Source organism: Physella acuta, unplaced genomic scaffold, assembly GCF_028476545.2.
Source record: "Physella acuta isolate Inbredline_101_S28 unplaced genomic scaffold, ASM2847654v3 ptg001995l, whole genome shotgun sequence".
Classification (NCBI taxonomy): domain Eukaryota; kingdom Metazoa; phylum Mollusca; class Gastropoda; family Physidae; genus Physella; species Physella acuta.
In genome coordinates, this window is record NW_026733500.1 from 241,125 (window position 1) to 257,960 (window position 16,836).

At 30.6% G+C, this 16,836-nt stretch overlaps 1 protein-coding gene across 2 annotated transcripts; it reads left to right on the plus strand.

Moving 5' to 3' along the window:
• The first annotated feature begins 686 nt into the window (after nucleotides 1–686).
• LOC131931641 (protein broad-minded) lies at nucleotides 687–16,611 on the plus strand. Of its 2 annotated transcripts, none has more exons than XM_059288470.1 (33): nucleotides 687–743; nucleotides 2,943–3,112; nucleotides 3,287–3,439; nucleotides 3,560–3,737; nucleotides 4,743–4,817; nucleotides 5,076–5,201; nucleotides 5,371–5,446; nucleotides 5,730–5,827; nucleotides 5,954–6,154; nucleotides 6,499–6,555; nucleotides 7,112–7,214; nucleotides 7,463–7,603; nucleotides 7,730–7,813; nucleotides 7,999–8,141; nucleotides 8,382–8,509; nucleotides 8,789–8,987; nucleotides 9,252–9,313; nucleotides 9,669–9,807; nucleotides 10,393–10,480; nucleotides 10,726–10,844; nucleotides 11,113–11,232; nucleotides 11,627–11,715; nucleotides 11,974–12,084; nucleotides 12,317–12,443; nucleotides 12,828–12,927; nucleotides 13,386–13,511; nucleotides 13,639–13,722; nucleotides 13,825–13,894; nucleotides 14,169–14,290; nucleotides 14,856–15,010; nucleotides 15,302–15,439; nucleotides 15,807–15,995; nucleotides 16,207–16,611. In XM_059288470.1, the coding sequence occupies exons 1-33, from the start codon at nucleotides 702–704 to the stop codon at nucleotides 16,318–16,320; spliced, it is 3,927 nt and encodes a 1,308-aa protein (XP_059144453.1). In that variant the 5' UTR covers nucleotides 687–701; the 3' UTR covers nucleotides 16,321–16,611. The 2 variants fall into 2 exon arrangements, with proteins under 2 accessions (XP_059144453.1, XP_059144454.1); XM_059288471.1 differs by having other exon boundaries at nucleotides 3,560–3,707.
• Nucleotides 16,612–16,836: the final 225 nt, after the last annotated feature.

Genomic DNA, 16,836 nt, shown 5'->3' on the forward strand with positions numbered 1-16,836 from the left:
AGTTTAATGCTGAGATTGTTAAAATAAATATTATCGGATTACTCCACATACTCACTGCATCTAAATTCTAAAACAAACAAAATAATTTGTTACTAGATCTACTAGTCAAGACTAGTGTCTCAACTACTCTAAACTAACTAGTCTAAACTGAGTCTACAAACTATTCAAAGTCAAAGTTGTATACAAATAAAAACAATCTAGAATATGGATTATATTTGTTTCTTCTTTCTTACCATCCGGTTTTTTTATTTACTAAAATTTTTTTCTTAAATCTGTAAACACTGTCCAGATTGTATTAAACATTATTTAAAAGAATACCCACTGCTTACTATTTTAAATATAATAAGCTATTTTTATGATACATCATGTAAACAAATTTAAAACATATGTCTACAATTTAAAAAAAAAACATTTTGCGCCAGCAGGAAAAGAAAAATATTATTTTATTTTAACCAGAGCCAGCCGGCTTTTGTCCATTTTACGGTTTAGAAGTTTAAAACACGCAGTTGAAGCTTGTGTATTGGTCTACATTATAATTTTGATTAATTATATTGCTTATATTAAACTTCTGTATCTCTTTATCTATCTACAAGTAGCCTACTATAGTAGATCTAGTTACCACATTGAAAACACTCTCGAAATGTTAAAAATTCTGGCACATTTTCCGTAGAAACAAATAGCGTCAAAATGGCGACAATGGAATGAATGAATGCTTTTCTAGTCCTTTCCTCTGTTTTTCTGAGGTTTTAAAAAAAAATTGTTTGGCTAACTTCTTGTATTGATCATAGACTCAATAATCTCATAGCCTAATAATTGAATAAATAAAATAAAAAAAACAGCAACATCCATGCTTAGTTTAAAGTTTAAACAATATTTTAAGTAGTGAATAATGAATAATGTAATTTGTAATGGTAAAACTCCATTTTAGCGTATTTTATTCCCCGCTTCACGTTCACCTCCAGTTGAGCGTATTTTATTATAAACACAACTGAAACACACAAAAACGTTAGGAAAACATTAGATCTACTTTTTTTTATGAATGTGGTTTTTAATTAGAAAAGGTAAAAAAAAAAAGCATTAGAACTGTTCCAATTAAATATCATGTGATCGTCAGCGGGAGAAAAAACCTTACACGGTCGCGGGTTCACAGTGAGTTCACATAGACTTTAATTATCAGCATACATCATAGCTCGGGCAATAGCTGTTTGAAATTGTGTTGGCCTCAGTCTTGGGTCATTGTCAGTTCATAAATGTTTATTTATAGTATCATGCCTGGGAGATACTTGTAAAAATACAAACTTAACCGTCTTGCAATTGTGAGTTACGTTTACGTACTTCACCCATTGCCATGAAAATTCTGACACACGAACATAGCACATTCATATCATTCAATAATCTAAATTTGGATTTTTTCTCAAGTTTTGACAAAAGTAAATTATCAAAATTAAAACAAAGTCAATCTCTTTTTTTTTTAATTCATTTGTTAAACAAAAATACAATACAAATAAATAAATCATGTTTTTCTAATGTTATGGTGTGTTTTGGTTATTATAATAAAATACGCTCAACTGGAGGTAAACAAGCAGCGGAGAATAAAATACGCTAAAATGGAGTTTTACCTAATGTAATGGACTAATGGCACTATTTTTAAAACTATTTTTAGTATTTTTTACTTTCTCGTATAAACGAAGTATAGAGAAACTCTTGTAATTTTTGTAAATCTCGACGTTTTACACCTCCCTGAGTCGGAAAAACATAGTTTTGCAATCTTGTGTGTTTGTGCATGTGTAAACAAGATAACTTGAGCACCGTTACAGCTAGGTTGATAAAATTTCATATATAATATAAGTATTATACCAAAATCATAGATTCATATCAACTTTTGAGCGATTTCCGATAACCGGAAGTGGAGCTTTTTCTACTTTGAATTTTTCAAAAGCCTCTTACTTGAGCACTATTTCAGATAGATAAATGAAATTTCACATGCAAGTAAAAGATCTAATGCTCTGCCTTCTATCAAATTTTGAGTAATTTCTGTTTACCAGAAGTAGAATCTAGTAATTTTTACTTTTTCCGATTTCTCAAAAAACGCATGTGAATTTATAAAGTGTTAATAATATTCCCCACTATTATGCATATTTTATTTGGTGTTCACTTGGTGTGCAATTCTTTTTTCTACGAGATTTTATTCTATTTTAAAAAGTTTAAGTATTTAAAATGGATTAAAAGTCATATCTATATCCCGAGTTGCATTCCCCTTTTGTTTCATATAAGAATATTCGAGAAAGTTTAGGGGAGATCACTCCTGGTTTATTTTTACTAGCACTAGTTTTTAATAGTTTAGTTAGTAAAAGTAGTTACTGTAGTAAGTAGTAGGCCCTGGAACTAGTAACTTTCATAGATCTAGATGTATCTAAATAAAGTTGTATGCCTTAAGAGAGTTTAAGACTTAGTTAAATAAATATAGTAATGCTAGTATAAATTTGACTCTGCTAGTCTCATAAAATCTTATTATTACCATAATTATTTAAATGAGAGACTAGATTATAAAGAAATAAATATTTTGTTAGTCCATTTTTATGCAAGAAGTGTATGCAACTTTTCTATTTGGGATTTGTATTAAGAAAAGTAGGGTTTTCACAAAAGTATATTCTTTAACAATGAACAACAGGCTTAGATCGAAAGCTAAATCAATATTCTGGAGTTTAGAAAAATAAACTTTATTTATCTCACAAGCAGGCCTATTCAAATAGTTTTTAAAATTAGTGTAACTAAAATCTTCACAAAGAAATAAGCTTACATGTATAGAATATCTATTTTTATCTTGACAAAAATTTTTAGTTTTTAATCATCTTATATCTTTGTACTGAGTGAAAATGTTGGATTCTGTGTCATTATTTAGCCTATATATATTTTAAATTAAATACATAATCTTTTAACAGAAACAATCCATCATAAAAATGAATATGCGAGGTTTAGAAGGTGAAGATTTGAAACGAGGATTAAAAGAGCTGATTACTAGCTGGGAGCCAATAATAAAAGATGCTGAATCATTTGAACAAGCAGAGGAAACACTACTTCATTTGGAAGAAAATGACGAAAATTTTCACAGGTCATTTTAGTTAATTTCTAACTTGATAAATTATTTCCATTATTAATATTTGTATTAGTTATTTTTCGTCAGTGTTAATAACCATAGATTCACATAGGTATATAATGTAGTGATGAGAAATATGAAAATTTTTCATGTATTGTGGTGTATATATATTTAAAATAAAATTGCCAGGCATGAATTTGTTAAAGCACTGAAGCGTAAACTTGATGAAACCCTCAGTCCATTAATCAATGAAGAGCCGGAGAGAAATTCCATTGCAGGCCATGCAGATAACCATGAAAGTAGAGTTAATAACATCATAGACCACATATTACAATCCAGAGAGTGAGTAGAAATAACATCAAAGCATTCCTCTTTTAACTTTATTTTGATTCATGAATCAAAGTCACTTTTGTACATTTCAAAGTTCATTTATAAATTTTTTATTTCATATTTTTTATACAGATACATGGACTTAAAGTCAAAGCTAGGTAAAAATGTTAGTGAAGCAGTAAAAAACTTGGTATCCAACTTCAATGATGAGTTTGATATTAGGACTGGTATTGACACTGAGGGTCCACTTAAGACACCTATGAGCACAGATGATGAAGAGGTATCATCATTTAATAGCTTATGTGATCAGGTTCGAAGCTTCTGTGTGCAGTAGAAGTCCTCTAACACCCAAACTGTTTGAGAGTATAGACCAATTACAGTTCCTAAATAAAATATTAGCAATTTAACGGCAACAATAATTAGTAATTAATAGCAGTTGTGAAAAAAATATTTTTAATTTATTTTTAAATTTTAAAATCTTTAAATTAATTGTTTATGCTCTCAACAATTTGCAGTGAAAAAGTGTGTGATGATAAGCAAACTCACAGCAGTTTAATTTGGTTTCTAATGTTAATATTTTGCACAATCACTGCTTTAAAATTAGCAAAATACCATTTGGTATTTTAATACAAGTCAAAACAGTTTGGCATTTGTCAATCTTACAATATTCTTGTTAAAACTTTATACATACTTGAGGATGGCCAAGCTTTGTGTGTTCATATTTTACAAGTATTAGTGGCATGGCTACAACATTGAAATATTTATTTTATTGCTTTTTCAATAGGCAATTTAAAAAATTAGTTTTTTTTTCTTATATTCATATATACATTTGTATGTGTACACATAAACATTTGCATTTATATGCATGTATGTATGTACACTTATAAAGATGTAGCACATTGACATAATTCAGCCTCTCAGAGAAGTATTTTAATTATACAGATTACAAAATTGTATATCATAATTCAATTAAAAAGCATAAAAACTAAAATAAGTTAAACATGTTTTCTTAAACCTTTGAGGCCAAATTATGCTTTTTATTCTTATCTAACTATTGTTTATAAAATGCTTTTTACATTGTTTTGCTACCCTTTAACCCTAACCCTAGTGATTACAGTGCTCTATGTTCAATTATAATTATTGTCTTTGCTAAAATTATTTAATGCATTTTCCCATGTATATTTGTTAGCATAATGTTAAGAATATTTTAATTGATTAGTTTAAATTCATTTTAAAATTAATTTCCCTTTTTGTTACAAATGTTGTAATGTGTGTATTGTTTTTTTAAAGCATTTAATAACTAGATTTTTTTTAGGGCAGTGTAATGCTGTTTAATCAAGACTATTTGAAAGGCATTGCTGAGAACTTGAGCAAGACTAAAAATTTAGTGGTAGGTTAAAAAACAATTAGTGTTTTATAAAAGCTTTCTTAAAATATGTTTGTAAGCTATTTTTCCAATATTTTCTATTTACTTTCCTATTTTCATAGAATAAAAATTTGATAAAAACAGTTATTATATAATTTAAGAACTTAATTTAAAATGGTATTAGTTAATTGAAAAATAATCTTATAAATATCTTAAGTGATGTTTGTTTGAATAAGTTTTATAATTCAACATTTGGTTCATAATTAATTTTTTAAAAATTAGACTCGCAGGGAATACATGCAGAAACTGAACCAGATAATATCAGGGGAAATAGTTCACAATAAACACTGGCAACAGCTGCGCAAAAACCTTCTAGATGTAATGGCTGACCCAGATGATGAACTTTCAGTAAATACATTTCTTTATCAACATTGATGCACCTCTTTTTAAAAGTGTGCTTAAATTAATTTTTAAAAATTATTTTGAAAATTTTCTCCAAACATAATATTTTCTTTTTGAACAATTTATTTATTTAAAAAAAATCCCAAACTGATCATTTATTTTTCTGACATTTCAGGACTTGAGTTTAAAGTTTGTTGGTAAATCTTTCACTCATACATCTCATTACACCAGCCAGGTATTCATACTACTCAGTAAGTTTCAGTTTCTTTTTTAATAACTAAAAGTCTTATCCATAATTGTCTTTTATTTAAAATAATGTTTTTTTATCTTCTTAATTATTATTATTAGAAAAATTATAATTATCTTAATTTGCATTGAGGTAGTAGTAAATGGTACAATGTGATTACAAATCTGGTTATAAAAAAATAGTTTTAGACACCATGATTTTATTTTAAAGATATTTGTTACTTTTTAAAAAAAATATTTGTGTTGTCAGTTTGGTATTTCAATCTTAACGTTTATTGTTGGTTTCAGTTGAATTTTTGTGCGGTCAGTTCAGATCAATGACCATGCCACCTGTGAACAAAGGTCTGGACTGCTCTAACAAAGCCATGATTAAGCTGATTAAAGGAGTAAGATTTACATCTGTATTTATTTTCTTAGAATATTTCTCAAAAAATGTTTTTTTATCTAAAGAATTGTTTGATAATAATAAGTATAATAATCATAATTTGTCCTATATTTTTAACTTTCCCCAGTTCCGTTTAATGGTGGAGTTCCAACAAGAAGCCCCCAACTACTGGGTGCGCTACCCTTTGACCTATCTGGAAGAGATAGTTCACAATTCATTAAACCTGCTCAGCTTGCAGATACCAGCACAATCCCAGAATGTGAAGTTATTTCCCTTACACTTTGTTGCTATTCTTGACCCCGGGGCCCAGTGGTTTACCAAGTGGATGGTCAGTCAAATGTTTCTATCTTTAAAATTATTTAACTCAAACAGTATCTGCTTTCCTAGTGTAGAAGTAAACAATTTCAATACATTTTTTCATCTTTGTGATTGACATTTAATGTTTTCAATCTGATTTCAACCCTATTGAGTCAACACTTACTAGGTTGACCTAATCCTGATGGGTGCCATTTTATACTCAAGGAGAGCAATTAACTTTTAAGTTTAAGGCCGTGATTTCTTTGAATTAAATTAAGTAAGATTCAAGATTCTCTTGTGTGATGTATAAAAATTTAGCCTTTATGGATGCTACATTACCTGGCCTTAATTAACTTACTATACTTTTTCATGCAGCATGCAAATTATTGTAGAAGAAAACTGTTAGAAGAACTGAAACAGTACAAGGCCATTGTAAGTTGGAATGTCTTAGTTTAATTTTTATTATTAATAAAATTGTCATTGTGTCTGTCTTATTGAACATTGCTAGTAGTGTTTAGAAAGCTCCATAGAATAACTAATCCAGTCTATGTTGAAGCTAAAGAGTGGAGTGAATGTTTTACTGTTTAATTAGTGAAGTGAATAGGTTTACTTTTTCTTTGGTTGGGGGATAAAGTTCCCTTTTAAACCTGACAGTCTATAGGGCAAGTGAAGTAGAGTTCACTTGTTTCTGTTGCCTTGGCATATGAAGAGATAGTGTGGTCAGCATTATGCCTAGCTGCCTTTACTTACCCTAACATGAGTTAGGTACCCATCAGAGTTGGGTGGACTCAGGGACGGTCTACTGCCTTGAACCCAGATTCGAACTTGAGACTTACGGGTTAGCAGTCCAGCTCTCTACCACTAGACCACTCCGTCCCCTGTTGGGGGGGGGGGGGTGTGTGAGAATGTTTAACTTTTGTAATGGGGAATGTCTGAGGTAAATGTTTTTCTGCTGAAATGAGTTGAACATAAGTTCTTGCATCAACAGGTTGAAACCTCTGTAAGGTATTGTTTGGACTACTCATCCTCTCACAGATCTCCAAATGATGAAGTGGCCCAAGTGTCAGATGACCTGTTGAAACTTTCTATGAGTGAGTGAACACTTTTTAACCTTTAGTTTAATACTAGGAGGCAGTGTTGTTTACTTGTTAGTTGGTATCTGGTATTTAATTAGTATGCAGAGTTTTACTGCCAACTGTATGTTTGAACTGTTTGTTTTATTATAACTTTTTACTGCATAGCATAATTTAATTTTTTTCAAGAAGGAAAGTAATAAATTATTATGTTAATTGAATAATTGATGCATGATTAACTAGTTACTTTTTTAAACATTTTACAGCTGGCAATGGAAAAAGACTTTATTACACTGGGCCTGAATTAGAATATGCATTGTTTGTCCATTCATTATCTTTTCTTGGTAGTCTGCTGTTTTATGAAAAGGGGAGGTCATTCTTCCCCATTAAATTGAAAGATAAACAAGGTAAAGTGAAGCCCATTATAAATTATTTCTTTCCACAGTATTTTAATAATAATCTTATATATATTTTATTATATAATTCTGTACATCAACCACAAAATATACAACTGCGGGTATAAAATTTTTCAGTAAACATGTACCATCTATTGAAGTCTTTACTGGGACTAGTTGTTGATCCTGAAATGGTTTCTGCTGATAGAAAAACTGGGAAAGGTAAATAAGATTATGAATGTAATGTTTATAAGTGCCGGACTTATAAAAAAAACTAATTCTAAATTAAACCATAATTTTCTATTATTTAATTTAGGCACTACATAAGAATTACTTAATACACATTAAAAAAAAGAAGATATTTTAGAAGTCTTTAAACAACTGTCCCCATACAATATTTATTTCAGTTAAATTTGAGCCTTCATCATTAGTGAGTGAAGTTTTAAAGTCCCTTTGTATCACTGAGGCTATGTGTAGCATAGCACTGTGCAAAGATGAGATGATGAACTTGTTGCTATCACCTATTGTTGCTTTCTTAGAAGCATCACCAGTAAGTTGTTTTGTTTTCTTGAACTTATTTTTTTGTCTAACATGGTAAAGTCAGCTTAAGTACACACTATTGTTTTAATTAACTATTTTAAGCAAATTTGCAAACTCAAAATCTATTTTGTTTATTTTTAGTCTATATTATTTTTTTAGTTAATCATTCTAGGTAAATAATTTTTTAAAAATGTTGACTTTATTATATCAAATGTGTATCATTTAATTAAATCAAATGTTTATTATTTAGGATAACCCTGTACCATCAGAGAAAACTCTGCTTCATATTGCTGATATACTGTGTGCAGTTGCTTCAACAGCTATTGGCCGACGTTTCCTGTTGTACGGGGAAGGCAAATCCTTATTGGCTAAATCCAAGTAAGAGAATTCAAATGATTTTAGAATAATGTAATTTCTTTTTTATCTGAATAATTAATTAATTAATTGAAAAGGTATATTTTAAAATGTTAATTATTGCAGCAACAGTTAAAAGTTTCTTCTAATTCTTTGATCCAGTACTCTAGGTGGACTGTTGGGGTGAATGTCCTTAAAATTTCCCTCCTACACTTCTCTGTTCACTGCCATGTCTCTTCCAGAAAACTAAAATTAACTATTTTAGAAACAAAGCTGTGACTGTTTTTATCTGTCTTTTTCCAGGTCATCTGCAGCACACATTATTGCAGACTTCACCAAGAGATCGTTGTCCAACAACCTGCCCAAATTATTGGCACCCCCGTCCTACCTTGTGATTGGAGCATATCTCTACGTCTGCCGTCAGCTGTACAACACGCCAGAAGGGCTCTATGTCCTCTCACAGTATGAGCTGCACAGCTGCATAGCTCAGGCTTGGAAGCAGGTTAGAACATTTAGTCCAATCAAAAATTTAGTTATATCTTTGACTACGCCACGTAGGGTTTTTCAAAAAGCTATGGAAACTGAAATGTATTATGAATTTAAACAAACGGACTTGGAAATGTTTAAAAGATTTTTTAAAGTTTTTTTTTTTGTTACCTTATTGTCTAGATTGCTTGAAAACAAAATTATTATCAGTCAATAAATAATTCTTACAATTTTATTTTAAAATTATTTTTGATAGATTTTTAAAATTCTTTCTTCATAGCTTCAAAGGGAAAAGTCAGATGCATCTCTTCCTGTTGTAAAAAGTGAAAAAGATTCTGTCTTGTATGTCAATTACATTTTTTTTAAATACCTTACATTTCTGGCTTTTGGAATTTTTCTTTTTATACTAATTCTTTCTGATGTCATAACTTTTATATGCTTAGAAATTTACATGACAAATATTAGAATGTAATACATATGATAAAGTAGATTCATTCAGTAAAATTTCAGTTGTATTTAATTTTTTTTATTAATTTTGTACACTATGAACAAAAGCCTTTTTAAAATCAGTTTTCAGTGCAAACTAATTTGAACTTATTCTTACATATTTCATGTATATCGAATGATAACATTTTCAATGTACTAATTCTTTTTTGTTCAATGATTATATTTTCTATGTACTTTTTCTCACTATCAGGGACTCATGGAAGGAAACATTACAAGACAATTTGTTGAACTTTGCCAGCACAGCCAAGGGCATTGTCCTTCTCCACCAGACTGGGGAATTCAATGAGTGTGTGAGGTACATGTACTCACGATATGAAAAAAAACTGCAGGTTTGTTGTGTAATTATATGTATTGTATTTGTAACGGACGTTTTGATACCTAATTTTTCACAAGGCAGACAAAGTAGAGTCCATCAGTTTTTTTTACACTTTTTTACACCAGTAGCTCTACACATTTCACTTGTCAGGGATGCATGCACTATCCCATGACCACCTCATCCCTTAGTACTCTCACTGTTTTACTAGTATAACAGTGGTGGAGTGGAGGCTGAAGGTACTTTAAACTAAAGAGGAGTGAAACAGCACTACTAAATTGGATTAGCCTGATACATAGTCTGAGGAGTAAAACCCTGATACAAACCTCTACCCACCTCAGGCTCTTACAAAATGATTGCTTCCCCCCTCACCCTCCTCTTACTTAATTATTAATATTCAGTGTTAGATTATTTAAAACCCATGAAAAAAAATCTGGGTGGTTGCTATGTACTCTTGTATCCCAAACTATATTTTAACTAGAAAAGTCGGACGAGTCTTATACAGCCAGTTAACTTATGTACAGGGAAATGCTGTAATTAAGCATACAAGTTATTTAAAGAAGTTAATAACAGATTTCAAATGAAGTCTTTATTTCTTAAGGTTAGCAAGTGTGAAAAGTTTGGTTATGGTGTTATGGTAACTCAAGTAGCTGCTACTTCTGCAGGCATACAAGCTCTTCAAAGCACTGGTTGGTTTGATCTTGCTGCATTATGTATTATTTTTTACACTGAAAAGTCACTAGTCCATTGAAATTACATGCCAGAACAATATCAATAAGCAATCATCTTTATTTTAGTTTTAAAAATTGGTTTGTCTCCTAATTCATACTGAAAATGGGGGCATTTGTAACCTCTTTGGTTGAAGCATAAGAATTTGCCTGATTATGTATTAAGAATATATCCACTATTTATATGATTACAATATGTTTTTTAGGTTATATCAAGGCTTTGTTGATGGAGGCATGGTCATCCATTGAGTGTGGGCCTCAAGATATTCCAGCATTTACACCTAAATCCTGGCCAGTTGATCCTATTGATCGAAACTCACAGAAGGTAACTATTAAGCTAATTACTTTCAGGTACACTAATGCTACAAATTTCACCCAAACTGAAGAAATGTATATTTAAAATTGACTTAAACATTTCTAAATTTTGCATTAGATATTGAATATTTTTGTCATAAATCTTTAACGTAAAGTAAAGATATAAAAAATAATATTAATAATAGATATAAAAAAAATAAAACTTTGTTTTCTTATTTACAGCTTTAAAAATTATTATTTTCTAAACTTGTATTTATTGTTTGTTATTTTATCCATAGCATTTCATCCGACTTGTCAACATCCTGTCTGCATTTCCGGCTGTTTATGAACTTCTGAGAGGAGAACCACTTCCTGCTAAAGATACATACAGTCTCAGAGATATTCCTGACTCTATCATGGTGAGATTTCTCAAGCTAGTGTGTGCTAGAGTAATATACCAAAATGTAGTACTCTTCTCTTCAACACAGATGATAGACATCACCATCTGTGTTAACCCTTTCAAACATGTGATCCAGTTGAGGCTAGTTCCAGTTTACACAGTTGTCTCATAGATGTTGTTTGTGATCTGTCAAGAATTAAATTCAAAAAATAATTTTTACCTCAGTTTTACTTAATATGCAGATAATTTGTACATATCCTGCCTTATCCTAGTACAATTCATCCAATTTGTTTATCTTGTTATGGTCCTAATGTAGATAACTCAAAACATTTATGAGATTTGTACAAAAATTGTGTTAAGTTCACTAAATAATGTTTAGAATGTGTTAAATGTTTTGTTATTTCTGTTGCCAGGCTCTAATAGACAGGCTGATTGTTGTTGATTCCCCAGCCAAAATACATTCCTTGTTTAATTATGAGCAGTCCTACACATTTGGTCTCAGGTAATTCATTTTTTTAAAATTGCAAAGTATTTATTTATAAATTAAACAATAAATGACATACTAGCTAGTGGTTGATATCAAACAATTTTGTATTACTTTACATGTAGTAATATGATTGATAAAGATAAAAGTAATTTCACTTATTCTTAATTTAAAGTTAAATGAATTGTTTGAAAAATGGTTGTTGAACATTAAATTATTAAGTTGCAAGACAATCTCTAAAAATATTTAGTGATGTAACTTTAAAATCTGCAACAGGTTATTGTCAGTCATGGTCACTTGTCTGGACACATTCCTCCTTCTTCAGTCCCAATACAAATTCCAGGAATTTTTGCTGCAAGAACAGGAACAGAATAAATTAGAAGGGAGGTAAGAATTGTTATTTTGTTTGGATCATTTTTAAATTTAAAAAAAATCTTTTATTAGACAAAACAAAATAATTTCATATTAAGAACCTCATGTAGTAATGACAGTCAAATAATTGGATATGATAAAAATTCATCACAAGAACATCAATGAAAGAAACAAAACAAATGGCATTCTATATTTGATACAATTCTATATATTAGCATGCATTCCTTTTTCTGATTCCTCCAATTAGTGATGACTTCATAACTGATATCCTGTCAGTTGAGCGCAACTACATTCTTGTTAAAACATACTTGATAGGAGGACCAACAGAGAGAATATTGCCCTCCAGAACATTAAATGACAAACACATTGATGAGGTATTTTAAAGATTGCCTAGCAGTAAAAAAATAAATTTGTGGAAGTGTAAAAAATTATTACAATAATAAAATCCAATTATTAAATAAAAGTGATTACCACCATGTATAAGTGAGATGCTTTTAAAAATCTATTGTTCCCTAAGTAATTTAGAATTTTAAATCATCAATTATTTGTTTAATTTTTAATAGGTTCTCATGTAGTGTATTTAATATTAAATGCAAATTATAAAAAGATTGTAAAATTTTGTTTTGATCGTTTATTATATGCTATTGTTTACATTCACATAATTGTTTTTCCAATGTTATTATTGAACTGATCAATTTATTTTGCTTAAATAATGAATAGATACATATTATATTTCCACAACTGTTTTCTGTTTCCAGGACAAGCCAGCACATGCTCAACTCCCTATTCTATTTTCATCTTACCCTATCCCTAAAGAATATCAGCCCAATATACAGGCCAAATCTTCAACCAAACAAGGTAAATTATGAATAATTCCATATAATTATATGAAAACTTAATGTCCAGAAATAGCTTTTTGTTTTACCTATTTCACTGATAGGTTAAAATAAGTTGATGAATAAGTTAGCAAGTTTAGATTTCTATCAAGAAATTAAGAGGAAAAATATAAAAACAAACATTGACCTTGAATGGGATTGATTCACACACGCTCTATAAATTACTTGCAGTATAAAAACTACCATTAGAATTGTCATTCTGTTGTATTTATAATTTATATATGGTATAAAGCTTAAGCATGATAGATGCTTTTATTTTAAAAATAAATAGGAAGGAAAATTGTATTTTTAGCCTAATCCATACTGCTTTGTCATTCTATGTTGAACATTATTTATTTACGTCTTTAAAATAATATAATTTTTTTGTAAGTTCTGTACAAAACTTAATCATTTTAAAATAAATTGCTTTCTGATCTACAGATAATGAGTTGAGCAAGTTTCTCAATGCAAGCCGTCAAGAAAAAAAGCCAAAAGTGTGGATGGAAAAATGCAGAGAACTCTTTTATAAGCTGCTAATAAACAAACCAGAACAAGTTAAAGGCAGCTGTAAGAAAACACATTTTATTATGTATTCAAAAAATACTAATAAATAATGTTATCCTTTTTTGTTAAATAGCCATTGTACATTAAAATTCTGTACCACATTTAGTTGTACTTCCCCCCCCCCTCCCAGTATTGTTGCAGATCCTAGAGCAGACAGTGGAGTATCAGCAACAATTGCAGGAAGAAGCCATTTTTCCTCTCTTTGATTTCTCAGGTAACATTTTATTTTGTCTTTAAAAAATTTAGTAATTTTTTGTGGTTGTTAATATTTATTTTCTATAATTAAATTCTTTCTTTGATTCATGTGAATGTACAGGGACAGACAGCACAATCAAGAATTTTAAGTTATCTCCCATACAAGTTCTGGGAGTCAAGATGACCATCAGGTAACTTTCTTAATGAAGTTGAATATATTTTTTACATTTATTGATGGGGAAAACAAATATGTCTACTTATATTATGACTGTCACAACTTGTTTGAAAAAAGTAATTTAAAAAAAAACATTGTTGAAATATTTTATAATAAGGTATAAAATTACTTTTAATTACAACTTTTTTAACAGTGATGTGTGTAGTTTCAATTACCTGATTTCTAAAATGGGGTTTTTCTGAAGCAAGTTAATGTTAAGAGTACATGCCCTTTGTAAATTGTTGTGACAGGTATGGCATGCACCTGAAGGTTGTGACAGCCTCCAGTGAGTCCACAGAGAACCTGATCCAGCTGATGAAACAGACAGGATGTTTCCTCAAGCAGCAGCAGAGATCCCTCAAGTCATCACTACGTATCCATGACAACACACTGTATCACTGTTATTTTTTTTATTGTTACTGAATCTATACAACCTGTGTTTAATAAGTTGCACAACTTATGCAGTAGTTAAAAAAAGATGGTCAATAACCAGGCATAAAGTTCTGTTGAGAACAAGCCCCAAGACTTGCTGCATAATAAAAAAAAAATTCTCTCTTTTTTTAAAAATTGCCCCAGATACGTAATTTATAGCATCAGATTGCCTTGCCATGTTCGCTTTAGTATTATAGTTATCATTATTTTCAGGACTTACAATAGTGATATTTCTTTCTGACTCATACAATAGAAAAGTGTTGGTTAATTGGAGCAAAAATTAACTTAAATATAAAAATATATATTCATTTTTTAAAGCACTGAATATTACTTTGTTAAGCTATTGTAATGAATATTGCTGATGCAATTTTGATACCACCTTAAAGTTTTATCATTAGCCAAGTGATAAATTCCAGCTTCAACTTAGTAAGATTCTGGGATGTTCACACAGGATGATCCCAATAATCACATACACCCAGGTTAAACTGTCCTTAACAAACTCCTAGGATTCCTAGAGGGAAGCTACCCTGGCTTTGACTGGTTCACTGCCACTGTTTTTCTTGCCTTCAATGGCAACAGAGAGAAGGCTTGGAATTTTCTTTACAAGTTGTCTTCTCTTGGCACCTCAGGGTACATCTGGATTGTCAGGCTTCATTCCTCTGTGAGTCAAAACTTATTCTTGTTAAGTCAAAACCTTCATTGATATTCACCTGGCATTTATGTTCATGGTTTAGCATATTGCTGACCACTTAATATGTTGAACTTTATCTAGCAAATAGAACGTTCTGACTGAAAGGGCTTTTTACTTAATTTTGTTTCTTATGTTAACTAATTCAACTTCTTATTAACATTCAGTTAAATAAAAGAAATAAATAAATATTTATTAGGTAATGCATATTTTAATGAATAGCATAACTGAGACATAACCACTCCCTCCCCTTTTTTCCCCCAGATCCTCCCCAACAATCTTCTAGCCAGTGGCATCCCTCCCCTGTTTTCCAGCACAGCTCACAACATTGAGTTGCTGCTGCAGAGTGAGCTGCCCCTGGTCACTTCAGCCTTCAAGATGTCTGGGTACACCCCATCACAGGTAAATGGCAGGGGTCATCTTAGATAAATGGGGGGTCGTCCTCACATCACCATACACAAATGGGGGTTTCTCATCTAATATAAATCAGGTTGTTAAGCCCATAAAAATTGGGATGGGGTACATTAAATTAAATTGGGTTCCCCCTCTTAAAAGAGAGAGAGAGAGGGGGGGGGGGGGTCCCATCACTTGTAAATGCTGTTAGTGGAATCAGATAAATATACAAGAAACTTTTGACCATTTGAATAATCACTTAATGTTGTCAGAAAAACTATACACATAGGGCCTACAATTCACAATCACAATTCAGAAATTAAAACTTGAAAAATTGTGTTTAAAAATTATTTTCTGTATCTGCTGTCTACTGTAGATCTGCCTGCACTGGCTGACCCAGTGCTTCTGGAACTACCTGGACTGGCAGGACATCCTCCATTACCTGGTTACCTGCGTGGTGCTGGGCATTGACTACCAGGTCTACCTGTGTGTCTCCATACTCAGACACCTGCAGGAGAAGATTCTCTCATGCATGCAGACACAAGAGCTGGTGATCTTTCTCAAGGTACTAACCATGGTTTTTAAACATCTTATAGTAGTGAGCAATTTTTTTAACATCTTATAGTAGTGAGCAATTTTTTTAACATCTTAAAGTATTGACCATGTTTGTCAACATCTTAAAGTAGAGAGAATTTTTGTTAACACTCCTCCAAGTAGGAAAGAATTTTGTTAACATCTTAAAGTACTGAGCATTTTGTCAACACATCTTTGTGCAGGAGGAGGTAATCAGAGATTTCCACGTGATAGATGAAATCAAATACATGAAAGAGCTTGAGACCAAATACAGAAGGGTTGTCTTACCAGATATGATGAACATCAGCAAGCCATAACAAAATGTTATCTAGTCAAAGACAATGTAAGTTGTGAACACTAAACTACAAAGAACAAAAAATAATTTTGAAACTAATGTTTATATTGTAAGTTTTCTTACATTAATTTTGTGAATAGACAGATATTTTTGTAAATGTTTGTGTGCAAATATTTTTTTGTATGTACTTTGTAAGTCACTGTGATAATTAATCTATTTATTGTGATAACATTGCATTATTAAACTAACTTCATTTGTATCAATTCAAACATTATTAATTATTTCAATCTTGAAGTTAAATTGGTTCATTAAAAGAAATGACTAATAACTTTTTTCCGTTCCTTTTTTCTTCATTTGCAATGTTTTTATTTGTAAGTTTTATTAAAGGTAAAGTGTGTCAATATTAAATTAAAAAAAAAATTCTGACTCATTAATATATGACAGACCATTGGTCAGTAAACGTCTTGATTCAACAATGTATGACAGACTAGTAACAAAAAGGTTAATTTACTTTGAAGAGAGAAATGCAAGAACTCTT

What these genes read in the sequence shown, in the direction of transcription:
- LOC131931641 (XM_059288470.1), top strand. Translation starts at nt 702, where the DNA reads ATGAATGAATGCTTTTCTAGTCCTTTCCTCTGTTTTTCTGAG. An exon ending in ACCCAGATGATGAACTTTCA is followed by an intron (nt 5,202 to 5,370) that starts GTAAATACATTT and finishes CTGACATTTCAG; the next exon opens with GACTTGAGTTTAAAGTTTGT. An exon ending in ATGACAAACACATTGATGAG is followed by an intron (nt 12,444 to 12,827) that starts GTATTTTAAAGA and finishes TTCTGTTTCCAG; the next exon opens with GACAAGCCAGCACATGCTCA.